Below are 13,677 nucleotides of genomic sequence, written 5' to 3'. Positions count from 1 at the left end.
CCTTGTGTACTGTAATGTGTGTGCTCAACCAGGTGTGCCACCACCCAGCCTGAATATTGCTATTTCTAAGCGCTGAAGAGGTCCAGACTTGGTTTAGGAGAAAATTCATCTACCAAACAGGCCCATTTCTAGATACTGAGGACAGTCACTAATAAATGATTCTAGCTCCCATGGATCTTTCATTTGAGCAAAGTTAGATAAAAATCAGAAAATGTGACACTAAGGTATACATGTAAGCATAATAACATATCCATGTTCTTAAGGAATCTTATCTAAAACAAAAAGCTTGCCAACTCTGGATATTTAGAGATAACATACAGTATATGCTGCAAAAATGTAAGGAAGAAAAAAATAAAATGATTTTGTTACAGAAATAGTCTCTCAGCAAAAGCGATCTCCCCCCCCCCCTTTGTTTTATAGTGTGCATGTGTGTGATCCTTTTAAAAGCTTACTTGGGTACATATATAATGGCATAAATAAAAGTCAGTTGTTGCTTGTGTTGTTGGCAAGCTTCTAATTTGTAGTGCTGAGAAATCAGCATTTTTAGGGACCCAGTGGTGGCATGCCTGGTTGAGCGTACACATTACAGTGTGCTAGGACCCAAGTTCAAGTCCCTGGTCTCTACCAGCAGTGGGAAAGCTTCATGACTAATGAAGCAGGTCTTCAGATATCTCTCTCCCTCTTTATATCCCCTTACCCTCTCAGTTTATCTCTGTTCTATCAAATATAAAAAATAAAAATGAAAAAAAGTCAAAATATTCTATTAGAAAAAGAAATCAGCATTTTTTACAACTTGACCCTTGCAGACTCTTTGGGCTCTTTTTCCTCTATAGGATGAACTCCACCAGTAAAGGGCGTTTTAATTCCCTTTGTAAACCTTAGCTTATGCCTCTGCTTCTCTAACTTGTGGGCTCATTTGGTGATAAATGACTCTTTTCCTCTTCTCCAGGGTGCTGACAAGACTGTGAAAGGCCCAGATGGACTAACTGCCTTTGAAGCCACTGACAACCAGGCAATCAAAGCTCTTCTGCAGTGATGGACAGATGGGCTGACAGCTCTAGAAGAATGACTCTCCTGTGGCCTCACACTGCTGCCTGTCTGTCTGTCACTCTCTACTTGCCAGCTTCTTCAGCTAAAATACTTCTAGAGGGGTGAGGGGAGAGAAAAATTCATAACCAATCAAACTACCAGAAAAAGAAAAAAAAATGTTTTGGAGGAGAGGGCAAACAAACCCATGATCAGGCTTTTACTGGGATTCCTGATCCAATCAGCCTCTTTTCCGTTTCTCTTAATAGTAAAATACATAGCTTCTACCCAAGAGAGAACAAAGACTAAATAGACCAGGAATATTTGACCTTTTTAGCTCCTTACCTAACATAAACTAGATTGTGTCAAGGGTCTGATTATATACAAAGACCAACTACACGTATTAGGTAGCCCTGACTGTGCAGGCAGTCGGGGGGCTACTGCAATGTAAACTTAGGGTGCTGAGATAAGCAATTAGCTCTAGCCTTCTGCCTTAAGATGCACTCTGTTGGGGATCTCCTGGCTAAGATCTACGAGCGCTGCTTGTGGTTGGTGACCAAATCTTCCCTCTGTGACTTCCAGCTTTATAGGAAAATCTCTGTTAAATTGAGGAGGGGCACACCCCCACATGGCTGGATGACTGAACTTTGGATTTCCTCTCCCCTGTCACACGAATTTCATGGGTCTTTAGATAAAAAATGACCAGTTTTATTTATTTAAAGAAACCTTAGAATTTTGATAGTCTAGAGGAGAAATCATTCCAGTATGCTTTTTTTTTTTTCTCCTCTAGACCTGGACATTTATATAATATTGAAACACTTTGAGACTTCTGCTGGTAGTAAAAGGAGATTTTAAAATAGAGACATAGCCATAAACCTGGTAATCATGTAAAGAGAGAGCAGTTGTCTTGTACCTGCAGATCGTCTTCACTTGCCTTTTGAATAGATTGGCCTCCGTTTTATTTGGAGAGTCAGGGAACATTCTTTGGAATGCCTCTCTCAAACCCATCTCTGATGCTGATTACTTATTGCACCAAAGCTGTCACTGGGGTAAGATTTACTCTTCACAAATTTAACCCCATCCCTTCAAAACTGTTGTCCCTAGGTTTCTCTGAGTTATGAATAGGCTTCTGCTGAACATATGCCAGCCCACCTGCATAATAGATGCTTGTTTCTTTTCTCAGCCATGCATTGCATAAAGAATGACCTCTTCATATTCTGTGTTCTTAAAATACAGGACCCAAAAACAGTGTTGTTACGACCTGCAGAAAATATTTAAACACACTGTCAAACATTTGTTTCCTGAGCAGGACAGCTAATTAAGACATGTAACTTCAAATTTGCTACCTTGCATTTAAAAAATATTTTCTTTAACTTGTCAGCCATATAAAATAACTCAAAATGTTAGGGTTTTTCTTTAGTTAAATCATGCAATAATTGAATGTACCTCAAATTTTTAGTGGTGGGGGGGCAAGGGTAGTTTAGGGACTTACATTCAGTTATGGAAAATAATTGATTTTTTTAGGCAATGTATAATTCTACAGCAGGGTTAAACTAGTATCAAATAATAGTCAGCCTGGCTAATAACAAATCTTACTATTCAGTTGCTGATTGGTGTGTGTATGTGTGTGTGTGTGTGTGTGTGTGTTGCCCCATGAAAATTTTTTTTCTAATAATCCTGTGACTTTTTCACTTAGAACTAGCATAGTCTTGTAACCTTCCTGCATAAAACAATCACAAAAATGATGGTCTAAATACTCTGGAATATTTAGCTAAGTCTGCTGCCATCAGAGTGGGATTAGAAGTCAGTAATCGGTACCTTCTAGCATTACTTAGCTGTGAGGCGGAGCCATCCTCACTGGAGATAGAGGGCACTCTATCAGGCTGTGACTCTCAGTGTAGTAGCAGGGTGTTTCCATATCTTTGGGTTCACCTCTTAACATAATACTATTAAAAGGCTCGGATTCTTCCCTCCTAACAGTGTCTTTACCTTTACTTTCAAAGTGTGTTGTAGTTGGCTACTGAAGAGAGTGCATTGTCCTATCAGACCTAGAATTCATCTGCTTTCTACACTCACTGGTCTAGAAACCATGTGACTCTGTACAGTTTATCCTTCATTCCTTGTAATGCAGTGGAGGCTACTTTGCCTTCCCTCTTCTTTCTCAGCCATGAAGCAATTGCTTAAGAAAATCACATAGACATAGAATATAGACTAACCAAGATGGTTGACAATTTCTTGTTTTTTAACTAGATTATTTATAAAGTATTTCTGAACCACTTGGCAGAAGCATTCACAACACTTACTGTTCATATTTTGAGTAAAGAAAGCTAAAATCATGTCTGCTTTTTGGTACTACATGCATTAGTGAAAGATTAAGTTCTCTTTTCCACTAACATCTCAGAAAAATTCTTTGCATGTTCTGTAGTTTTGTATTAAGTCAGTCATTCGTATGCACTATATCAAGTAACAAAACCACTGGTTTAGTTATTTATAGTTGGTGTACTAACAAATTTCCCCATCAGCTTCGACTGCTATCTGTAGACTTTTAATTCAAATACAGCATTGGAGTTTACCCAGATAGTTCTCCTGTATACTGCTCCCCTTCTGAACTAAGAAGGGGTGGGTGAGGGCAGTGTGTGGGCGCTGCCAACAAGTGGACCTTTCTTTTATTAATTTCTTCCTCCTAACAATTAATTTAAAATCCATAAGCTCCTGATTTTTACCCAAAACTTCAACTGAGCTGCTCTTTGTCCCCATGCAATATTGAATGCTCAGCTGTGTACAGAAGAAGCTGGCGAGAGTGCCCTCCGAACATAAGCAATTGCAGTGTATTGCATGCAGATTTTTAACAAATTTAAATTGTCCTGATTCTATTTTGTAAATGGAGAAACAATCATATCTTTCTAAGCAGTATTGGAGGAAGACTAGTGCTTTGTGCATTTTGATATATTTGAGTTCATTTTTTTCCAAATGTGATACTTTTGACACAAATGGATTTCTCACATTATCCTAGATTATGTACATCTGAATGCTAAATAATACTGTGTTTAAGTTTTGTGTTGCAAGAACAAATGGAATAAACTTGAATTGTGCTACAGCTCATGTGTCAACAGCATCTCTGCCTGGTTACTGCCCCCTTTCTTCTCTAGTCTTCTCTCTGAAGACTAGACTTCTAATCCACCTAAAAGTTCCCCATCCTTTCTAGAAAAAAATAACAGTAATGGGGAGGAAAGCCATTCCAATCAAATGGAAGTCTTAATTGAAGTTAATTGCTGCAAAAGGGGAACATTTGGTGACAGTTTTCTGATACAGATAGTTTCTTTTAATGTTTTTGATCCTCCTGACTGACAGGACCGAAGTTATCCTTGAGCATCCAGGTCTTAGCAGGTGTCAGAGGAAACTAGGCTGCAGTAACCCACGTTGAGCCTCTCGTGTTCATTTCAAGTGTTGTACGTCCTTTTGAGGCTCACATACTCCAAGTTCACTTGGACAAGAGCACAACTTTCAAGACAAATGTTCTGATTTAGCATGAAATGACTTTAAATTTCAAAGTTCAGCAAAGCTATATAAAACCGGTTATATCTGCTGCATTCTTGTCAGTACTGTGAGTTTACTGCATCATTCACATTTGAAATAGTTCTTTAATGTTAGAGAAAATATATACGTATAAAGGCAAAAATACAACTAAGGCTCTCTGAGAACTTTAATATTGCCGACTAAAGTATAAATGTGGGGTAGCATGTGTGAATGTAGGTGGGAGAAAATTTATAAAGTAATGAAGTTCTTATTTTAAGAATGAAGGCCTATGCAAGTGTTCAAATCTGGTTTAAAGAGAACTTAGCCTTCACATAATCAAGGGAGAGCAGACCACAGTAGATCAGTAGCGGAGCTTTGAGTGTGTTGCTTAGAGAACCACTGTCACAGGACTGTTGCTGAGGACTTATTCTGATGCAGTCTCCGCCCCCAGGTTTTTCTATGCCCCGCTAAATCCTAGAGTGCCCCCTTTCAACCAATCCTGGCCCTACACGTCACCCCTGGTTGTCGCCCAATAAAAAACCCCCTCACCCCTCCCCTCTCTCTCTCTGGGCTCTTGGCTCTCTCTCTGAGGTCTCGCTCCCTGCTCCTCCCCCCCCCCCCCCCCCCCCCCCCGTGGTCGGCCATTGCAGGCTGGCTCCACGTGGTCTAAAACAAACCTCCCCCCCATCCTATAATAAAGATTTGTGTACCCCTTTGCTCTAGAGGTCAGCTCTCTTCTCCGTGGTGCAGCCCGACACCAGACCGCCGCAACAACACAGGACTGTCACACACACACCATATATCAGACTGCTTTTTTTTTTTTTCTGCCAATAACAATTATTCCCAATATGTACCTGCATTAGCAACATCCCTATGACCAGAGAACTTAATAGCAAAGCCCAGCCCAAGCTTACAGAATCTTACTCTAGGGATAGGCCAACAATCTGAGTTATAATGTTGACATTTATGGTCCAATGTACAAGAGCAAAAAAGAAATGGTCAAAAAGTCTGTAAATCAGATTGTCATCAAATGTGGCTTTCTAGAAAGTAAATGGCAACTTTTAACAAAACGAGCAAAGTCCTAACGAGCTGTGGATAAGCAAGGAAATTGAACAAGAACTAAAAATCGTATCCTAGGTGAAAGAAAGTAGGTTAAGAATAGAACACTGCTCCAAAGATTCTTAAGGTGTTTTTCCAGAGGTGACCCACTAAGTTGCTGTGGACAGTTCTTGTAGCCCACCACAGTCCAGGGTTCCAGTCCCTCGTTGCTGAATCGCTGAGGCTCAAGCCCTTCCCGCATCTTTTGCCTGAATTCGGAAGAGAGGCGAGGGGATCAGGCAAGGAATTCAAGTCTCCACAGGTCACTGGGATCACTCCACTCCATGTGTCTCTCCTAGTTTCTTCCTATTGTTCCTGGAGCAGAAAAAAGGCCACTGAGAGGCCTCTCCGGTCTCATTCCCACATTGGTGCTATGCATATTGATTCTCGCAGTGAGTCCACCCCTGGCTCAGAAACTACCTTTGTGTCAACTACTCGTTTTCTCTTTCATACCTGCTACCTGCCTCAGATATACAACCCACCAGCTATAGGATGTTTTTTCCTCACTGAAAATTAATGATAGAGAATAAAACTGAGTATCTTTAAAAGACACATCATCAGGGCTGGGCGGTAAAGCAGCAGGTTACACGCACATAGTGTAAATTTCAATGACCAGCGTAAGGATCCCGGTTCGAGTGTGTCATGTTTAAAGGAGGAACAGACCAACAGAGGTAAGATAATCTCCATAGCCAGTTAAAAGCTTCTGAACGGTAACATTACTATCTGTCCAATTTGAGAGCCTGGCTAAGTGCATGTATTACAAGGCTCAAGCCCCCAGTCCCCACCTGCAAAGGGGAAAGCTTCACAAGTGGGGAAGCAATGCTGCAGCTGTCTCTCCCTCTCCATCATCCCCTCCCTCTCAGTTTCTCTCTGGCCTATCAAATAAAGTTTTTTTTTTTTTTTTTAAAAAGGGGGTGGGGACTCGGCAGTAGAGCAGCTGGTTAAGCACAAGTGCCTCAAAGAACAAGGACCGATGTAAGGATCCCTGTTTGAACTGCCAGCTCCCCACCTGCAGGGGGGTCACTTCACAGGTGGTGAAGCAGGTCTGCAGGTGTCTGTCTCTCCCCGTCTTCCCCTCCTCTCTCCATTTCTCTCTGTCCTATCCAACAATGATGACATCAATAACAATAATAACTACAACAATAAAACAAGGCCAACAAAAAAGGGAAAATAAATACTTAAAAAGAAAAACTTAAAAATCTGCCTGATTTTAGCACCCATGTTCTTCCATGTTCTCACTCAGCTAGTCAAAACCAGTGTTCAGAACCTGGCACCATTTGCAGGATCTCCAGAGGAGACTGCTGCTGTGTGGCTTTTTTGTGCTTGTTTGCTTTCCAACAGTAGTTCTCCAGAAGCTATTTATTTTGCATAACTGAAATCTTAGAACCTTTACTAAACACTTCCTGTTTTCTCCTTCCCCTAACCCTTGACACCATCCACCATCCCACTCCGTTTCTATAAGTTGAACTGTTTTCGACTCCACATGCAAGTGGAGTTTCAGACCTTCTGTGTCTCCTTTGCTTCACTCGGCTTAATGTGTCCAAGGCACTTGTGCGTTGTTCCAAGCGGCAGGATTTCTCCCTTTCAAGGCTGAATAATGTTGCCATCAGGATATAGTTATTATATAGAGAGCTTTCTTGATTAATTTGCATATATGTGGACAGATCAGTCGGTCACTCCCATATCCTGACTATTGAGAATGATGCTGCTGTGAACATGGGAGTGCTGAGACCCTTTTGAGATCTACATCTCATCTCTTTTGGCTGTATACCCAGAAATGGAATTGCTACCCCCAATGATAATGGTATTTCTGTAGGAGCCTGCCTATTATTTTCTATAGTGGTCGCACACCAATTTACATTCCACCAATAAAATGCAAGGACATGCTTTCTCTACTTCCTTGCCAACAGTGTCCTTTGTGGAGTTTTTTTTGTTTTGGAGGGGATTTTTTTTTTTTTTCTTCAAAATAGTCCGTTGTTGCTGCTGTTGTTGTTTTCACTGCTCTGGGCTTTTTCAGGTAGAAAAGGAAGAAGTGATAACACAGAACCAAAGCTTTCTTTAGTGTGGTGGGGGCTAGACTTAAAGATGGGTTGCACACATGGCTAAGCAGACTTCCTCCCTGGTGAGCCATGCTGTTAGTCCCATAATAGCCATTCCAACAGGTCTTAGATAATCCCTCTTCTTTCTCCTCTCTCCCCTTCTCCCTTCCCCTCTATTCCTCTCCTTTCTTCTCTTCTCTCCTCTTTCCTCTCCTCTTCTCTTCCCACCCCCTATTTTGATTTGCATTTTCCTGATAACTAGCTAGCACTGAAACCTTTTATTTTTACCTGTTGGCCCTCTACATGGTAAAAGCCTTCAATTATAGGATCCAAAAGGCTCACTCATTGTTTGGAAAATCCAATAACAAAAGACTCTAGGGCTATCTCAGTTCATCATGGATGTAAAGAAAGGAGGTGGTGAGAACCACAGATCTCTACATCGGGGTCAAAGACAGGTCACTTAGAGCCATTGTAACGTGTTGAAGCACCAATGTAAATAGAGCAGCAAACTAAACGCCTTGTCTAGCCACCCTAGCTAGCAACTCCTCTGTCCTCAGCAGTGGCAGCCACAAGGCTAACCCCTTCAGCCATTTATTCAACAGGCTCTGAGTGTCAAAATATATGAGAGGCACCACAGGTACAAAAGTAAGTACTACTGCTATGCTTCCTGCCCAAAATGGGCTTACATCTCAAGAGGAGAGGAAAACAAACAAACAAACAAAGTCTACTGAATAAGATTAGTACAAGTCTGGGCTGGATGGTGGCACACCCAACTGAGTGCACACATTACCGTGCACAAGAAACCAGGCTCTCAACCCGCAGGAGGGACTCCAGGAGCTGTGAAGCAGGGCTGCAGGTGTCTATTTCCCTCTCCCCTCTCAATTTCTCTGTCTTTGCAAATAAAATGGGGAGGGGAGGGAATGGCCACCAGGAGCAGTAGATTCATAGTGCAAGCACCAAGCCCTAGCAACAACCCTGGTATCAATATATATATAAATGTTTAGCCCCACCATGTGATAGATAGGAACCATCCACTAGCCTGATGCCTGTGCATTGTGTCTTAGAGATGATCTCCTCATTCATAAAAGGGGCCAACACATATGCCTCTCATGGTATCTGTGCATTTGAATGGAGCCTCTTGGTCTCAGGACATCTAAACTCCTTTTTCCACACTGCAGTGTATGGGGGTGTGTAACACAGGTACAGCTAAGACACAAGAGCAAGTGAGGACAGTGGAGGGCAGCAGCGTGGAGACTGGGGTGAATACGGATCAGGCTGCCAACGGTGTCACCAGGCATATGCTCATGGCCTTCCCTGGCTAGGAGGACAAGGGGAGAACAAATGCTCCCAGCTCACCTCTGGTCACCTGTGCACTATATGAGTTCATGAATCAAGCACCAGCAGGAGGACTTTGTGGTGCTGCAGAGGTCTGTCTCTAACTAGATCACCCTAACAGACCTGACAGGAGCTAGAGGCTGGTTGTCTCTGTAGGAAGCCATCAGTACTGCCAGGTCCAGGAAGAAGGAGACCAGCATATCATTTGCTCTACAAAATAGTACTGTGGTCCCCCAGGCCTTAGCACTCTGAGAAGAGCCTGTCTCCTACTATCTCCTCCACACACTGAGCACAAGTACATTGAACATTGACTCAGAAGCTCTTTCTTTCTCCTTCCTTTGCAGTGTGAGTACACCCTGACATAAATCATGCAGCTCATCTTGCTGCAGTCACTGTGAGCTTAAGACTTGCTTTGTGAGATTATCAGCGACTCTTTTCAAACTGATAATGATGAGCACGCGCACACACACACACACACACACACACACACCACCATTTTGAGTCTGGACATCTGCTACCCAGTTACCACTGGCAGCAAAACTGCTCACTCAGGAGGTATTGCAGTGGTTGGCTGTTGCCAAGATTGAAAAAGGGGTTCTTATCTGAGGGTAAACAAACCAAATTCAGGAGTCAGGAAGTAACTCATCTGGTGGAGTGCATACCTTAGTAAGTATGAGGCCCCTGCTTCAAATCCCAGCACATGAAACCATCACAACACCAGGCAGAACTCCCAGGTGTGGAGCACTGTTGTAGGTTCTCTCCCTCTCTCTCCCACTCCATCTCCATCTTACCGCCCCCCACTTTCTCTCTCTCTTGTTTTTAATTGTATTTATATTTTATTATTTACTACTGGATAAAGATAGAAATTGACAGGAGAGCAGGAAATATAGAGGGAAAGATACAGAGATACCTGCAGCCCTGCTTCACCACTTGTGAAGTTTTCCCCTTGCAGGTGGGGACAAGAGTCTTAAACCCAGGTCCTTGTACACTGTAATGTGTGTGCTTAACCAGGTGCACCACTGCCTGGCTGCCAGGCTTGCGTCATGGGAGAGAGACCAGGAACTCGTGGCAGCATGGTAATATAATTCTTTATTCAGTCGGGAGCTCCGGAGTCGGGTGTGAGCACAGCAGATTAAGCCACATGGTGCCAAACCGCAATGGCCGCCTCCTTCTCTGCACGCCAACCCTTCTCCAGGTTGGGATGTGGGAGAGAAAAGAGAAGAGGAAGAGAGTGAAACCAGGGCCTTATAGTGTAAAGTGGGCTTTATAGGGTAAAACCGGAAGTGGCAAGTCGGGAACGGAGATGGCTGGGAAAGGGGGTGGAGAAAAGAAAGAGCAGGAAGGTAGAAAGCTTCCGTAGCAATGGTTGCTAGGGTTTTAGCTGGCGGGATTAATGTACCCTACAGGCAGGACGGGTCTCCAGGTAGAAAGAAGATAGATCAGGCAAAACAATGACTATGTAAATAGGCCATAGTGTTAGCAATGGAGGATGAAGCAGGGAGCCTGCCCGACACCTGGCCCTTTCTCTTTCTCTCTCCATAAAAATAAATAAATAGATAAATAACAACAACAAAAAAAGTTGGCCCAGAAAGAGTGAAATCACTTATGTGTGAGGCCACAGTGCCAAAATAAATAATAATAACAGTAATGGTAATGAGGAGGAGACATGTTTTGGTTTGTGACCCAAGTGGGCTTTTTTTAAGTCTAAACTACCTAATTAAAGAAAGGGCATGACTTAAAAGGAATTCCTAAGACTTCTGGGCTAGCAAACTTCATTTGATTGAATGTTTCATTTTTTTTTTCTGAGACCCTTACAATATCTGTATGAGAACTGTGACTTATCATGGCTAATGTGGCTTAACATGTCTGCTGAATTATGGAGTGTTGAACAAAGGGAAATGTCTTTTATTTTAATTCTTCTCTTGCCACAGTTGTCGTTTTCGACGGGTTAGGTTGTTTTCACCGGGCTGGCTTCACGGGCAGGTAACAGACGACCAGGGACTCATAGTTGAGCTGTAGGCAGTATCTCTTTATTCATGCAGGACGCAGCACAATCTAAGCCGAGCTGAGCTAAACTAAAGGTAAAGTACTCTAAAACTCACAATGCTGTCTTTATATATACTTGCCAAGTAGGGTGGAAACAGGGTGTGACATAGAGAGGGTGGAGAGAAAAGTGACTGGTGACAATCAGAGTGTGACAAGGAGGGGGGGTGGAGCAAAAACATATCATGAAACAGTGGGGATTGAACCAATGCCCTGGAGGGAGGTACTTGTTAACAGCAGTTATATAAATAGAATGAAGTGGTTATGTAAATAGAATAGTGTTAAGCAGGGGGGATTTAAACCAAATGAAACAGAAAGGGTCTCATGCATACCAACAATTCCCCCTTTCTTTTTAACTAATGGCCATTGTGGGGTGAACAGAAACGTATATCGTACAGGCGTTTTCAAAATAACTGGCATAAGACATGGAAAACAAAATAGGCGAACAGCAATAACCAGTGTGATGCCAAGTGGAGCTTTTCTTGCCTCAAAGGGCAAGGCCTAGCAGGCGAAAGGGCATTTCTTGCCTCTGGGAACGCTTCATGCCTCTGTGGGCATCTCTTGCCTCTTGGGGCGCTTCATGCCTCTGTGGGAATAACCTAATAAGGAGGGGGAGTTTTCTGCCTCTGGGACAGAGCCTGCAGGCAAGGGGACATGGTCTATAAAGTCTCAAGGCAATTGGCTGAAGTTAGTCTTTGAGAAACACAGCTGTGTGTACCAGTAAGTCCGATGGAGGTGTCAGTCCAAAGTAGCTGACCACAGAAGAAAATGCCGGAGGATGAAACGCTGCACGTCTGTCTCGATGGGGAATGTTGGCCACCAGAATTCTGCTTTTCTGTAGAGAGTGAGCTTTCAAGTCTGTGAATCTGTTTCTTCAGGTCGTGCCAGGTCACATTATTGGTTTCCGGGGGCGATGTCAGAGAACAGGGGTCCAAATGGATTTCCGGGAATTCCATTTGAGTAGATGCTTTTTCATGTGAAGACTTGACAGCTGAAATTCACTTACTTGTCAAACAAAACTTGTAGCAGATTAGAAGTTTACTATCATTGATAACTCCATTATAATTGGAAGTCCTTTCTAGTATCATTTCAAGGTTGTTAAAACACTTTAAACTCAATAAAATGTGGAAAGGTAAACAGAAGAACCACGGTTAAAAGCCTTAGGCATGAGAATAATTAACATAATCATTGCACTATCTGCCCCACCCATAACTCATACAGTTTTCAGGATTAAACGTTTCAGATTCATGTCAAGACGTAAAAGAGAAATCATAGGAGGGAAAAAACAATTTTTGAATTGTTTCTGGATGTCTCTAGAAATCATGGCTGCGTCCAGCATTTTTTTTTTAAGTCAATGTCAAACAAAAATTCAGTCATTCAAATCATTCTCTTATGAAACGCAACTTGAACCAGATTATCAAGATCTCACCATGTAGGATTAAGAATCCCCGGAGGGCGACCTAGTTCAAGAAGCTCCTCGAAATTCCATTTAGGGTGCTTCGGACTGTTCCTGCTGGATTGCTTCAGGCACCCATTTTTAAAAGTGTCTTCCCATCGAAGAAAGAATCCAATCAGGAGAGCAGAACTAACCACGTGTCTCCATACCTGGGAACTGCCAGGGTACTGGAGAATGCTCTTCAAATTAGAGTAGTCCTTCTCCATGGGGAACATTCGAGAAGAAGTCCAGAAAGTCCCAGGGGAAATCCCCATGCATATCCCAAGTTCTATGATCACAGTCATAAAGAACCAAATTGTGGCCCGGAGCAAAATGTAGTCCTTTTCCTCAGGAAACATGGGAGAGGGAATCCAGAAAGTCCAAGGAGAAATCTCCGTGCATCTCCCAGGCTCTATGATCCCGGTCATAAGAAACCAAAGTTCCCAGTCAGGGAACCGAAATGTGGCCCAGAGTAAAATGTTCCAGAGACAGACTAACTGTCTCATGATGAAACAGTAGAGGCTTTGGCAAACCTCTTCGTAAGTAAAAGAGAAGACCATAGTGCATAGGTAGGCAAAGTCTTCACTTATCTGGGAGTTGCGCAGGTCTGGTCCCACGTTGTTGCGCCATATATCGTTTTCGACGGGTTAGGTTGTTTTCACCGGGCTGGCTTCACGGGCAGGTAACAGACGACCAGGGACTCATAGTTGAGCTGTAGGCAGTATCTCTTTATTCATGCAGGACGCAGCACAATCTAAGCCGAGCTGAGCTAAACTAAAGGTAAAGTACTCTAAAACTCACAATGCTGTCTTTATATATACTTGCCAAGTAGGGTGGAAACAGGGTGTGACATAGAGAGGGTGGAGAGAAAAGTGACTGGTGACAATCAGAGTGTGACAAGGAGGGGGGGTGGAGCAAAAACATATCATGAAACAGTGGGGATTGAACCAATGCCCTGGAGGGAGGTACTTGTTAACAGCGGTTATATAAATAGAATGAAGTGGTTATGTAAATAGAATAGTGTTAAGCAGGGGGGATTTAAACCAAATGAAACAGAAAGGGTCTCATGCATACCAACAACAGTTATTTACTTGGGCTAGAGACTGCTTTGTATTTTCTGTCATGGTTTAAGATAGGATTATGTAGGGGGGCTGGACAGTGGCACACCAATTAAGTGCACATAAT

The 13,677-nt window shown here is 42.8% G+C and overlaps 1 protein-coding gene across 1 annotated transcript in view; it reads left to right on the top strand.

The window, feature by feature from the left end:
- Positions 1–4,123, top strand: part of MTPN (myotrophin) — a 43,237-nt gene extending 39,114 nt beyond the window's left edge. The window contains exon 4 of the mRNA XM_007537001.3: positions 950–4,123. Coding sequence (XP_007537063.1) covers positions 950–1,036 — 87 coding nt within the window. The 3' untranslated portion in view covers positions 1,037–4,123. The remainder of the gene's footprint in view (positions 1–949) is intronic.
- Positions 4,124–13,677: the final 9,554 nt, after the last annotated feature.

The sequence above is a fragment of the Erinaceus europaeus genome, chromosome 8, assembly GCF_950295315.1.
Source record: "Erinaceus europaeus chromosome 8, mEriEur2.1, whole genome shotgun sequence".
NCBI classification, from domain to species: Eukaryota; Metazoa; Chordata; class Mammalia; order Eulipotyphla; family Erinaceidae; genus Erinaceus; species Erinaceus europaeus.
The sequence above is the reverse complement of the archived record's forward strand: the minus strand, read 5'-3'. Positions and strand labels throughout refer to the sequence as shown.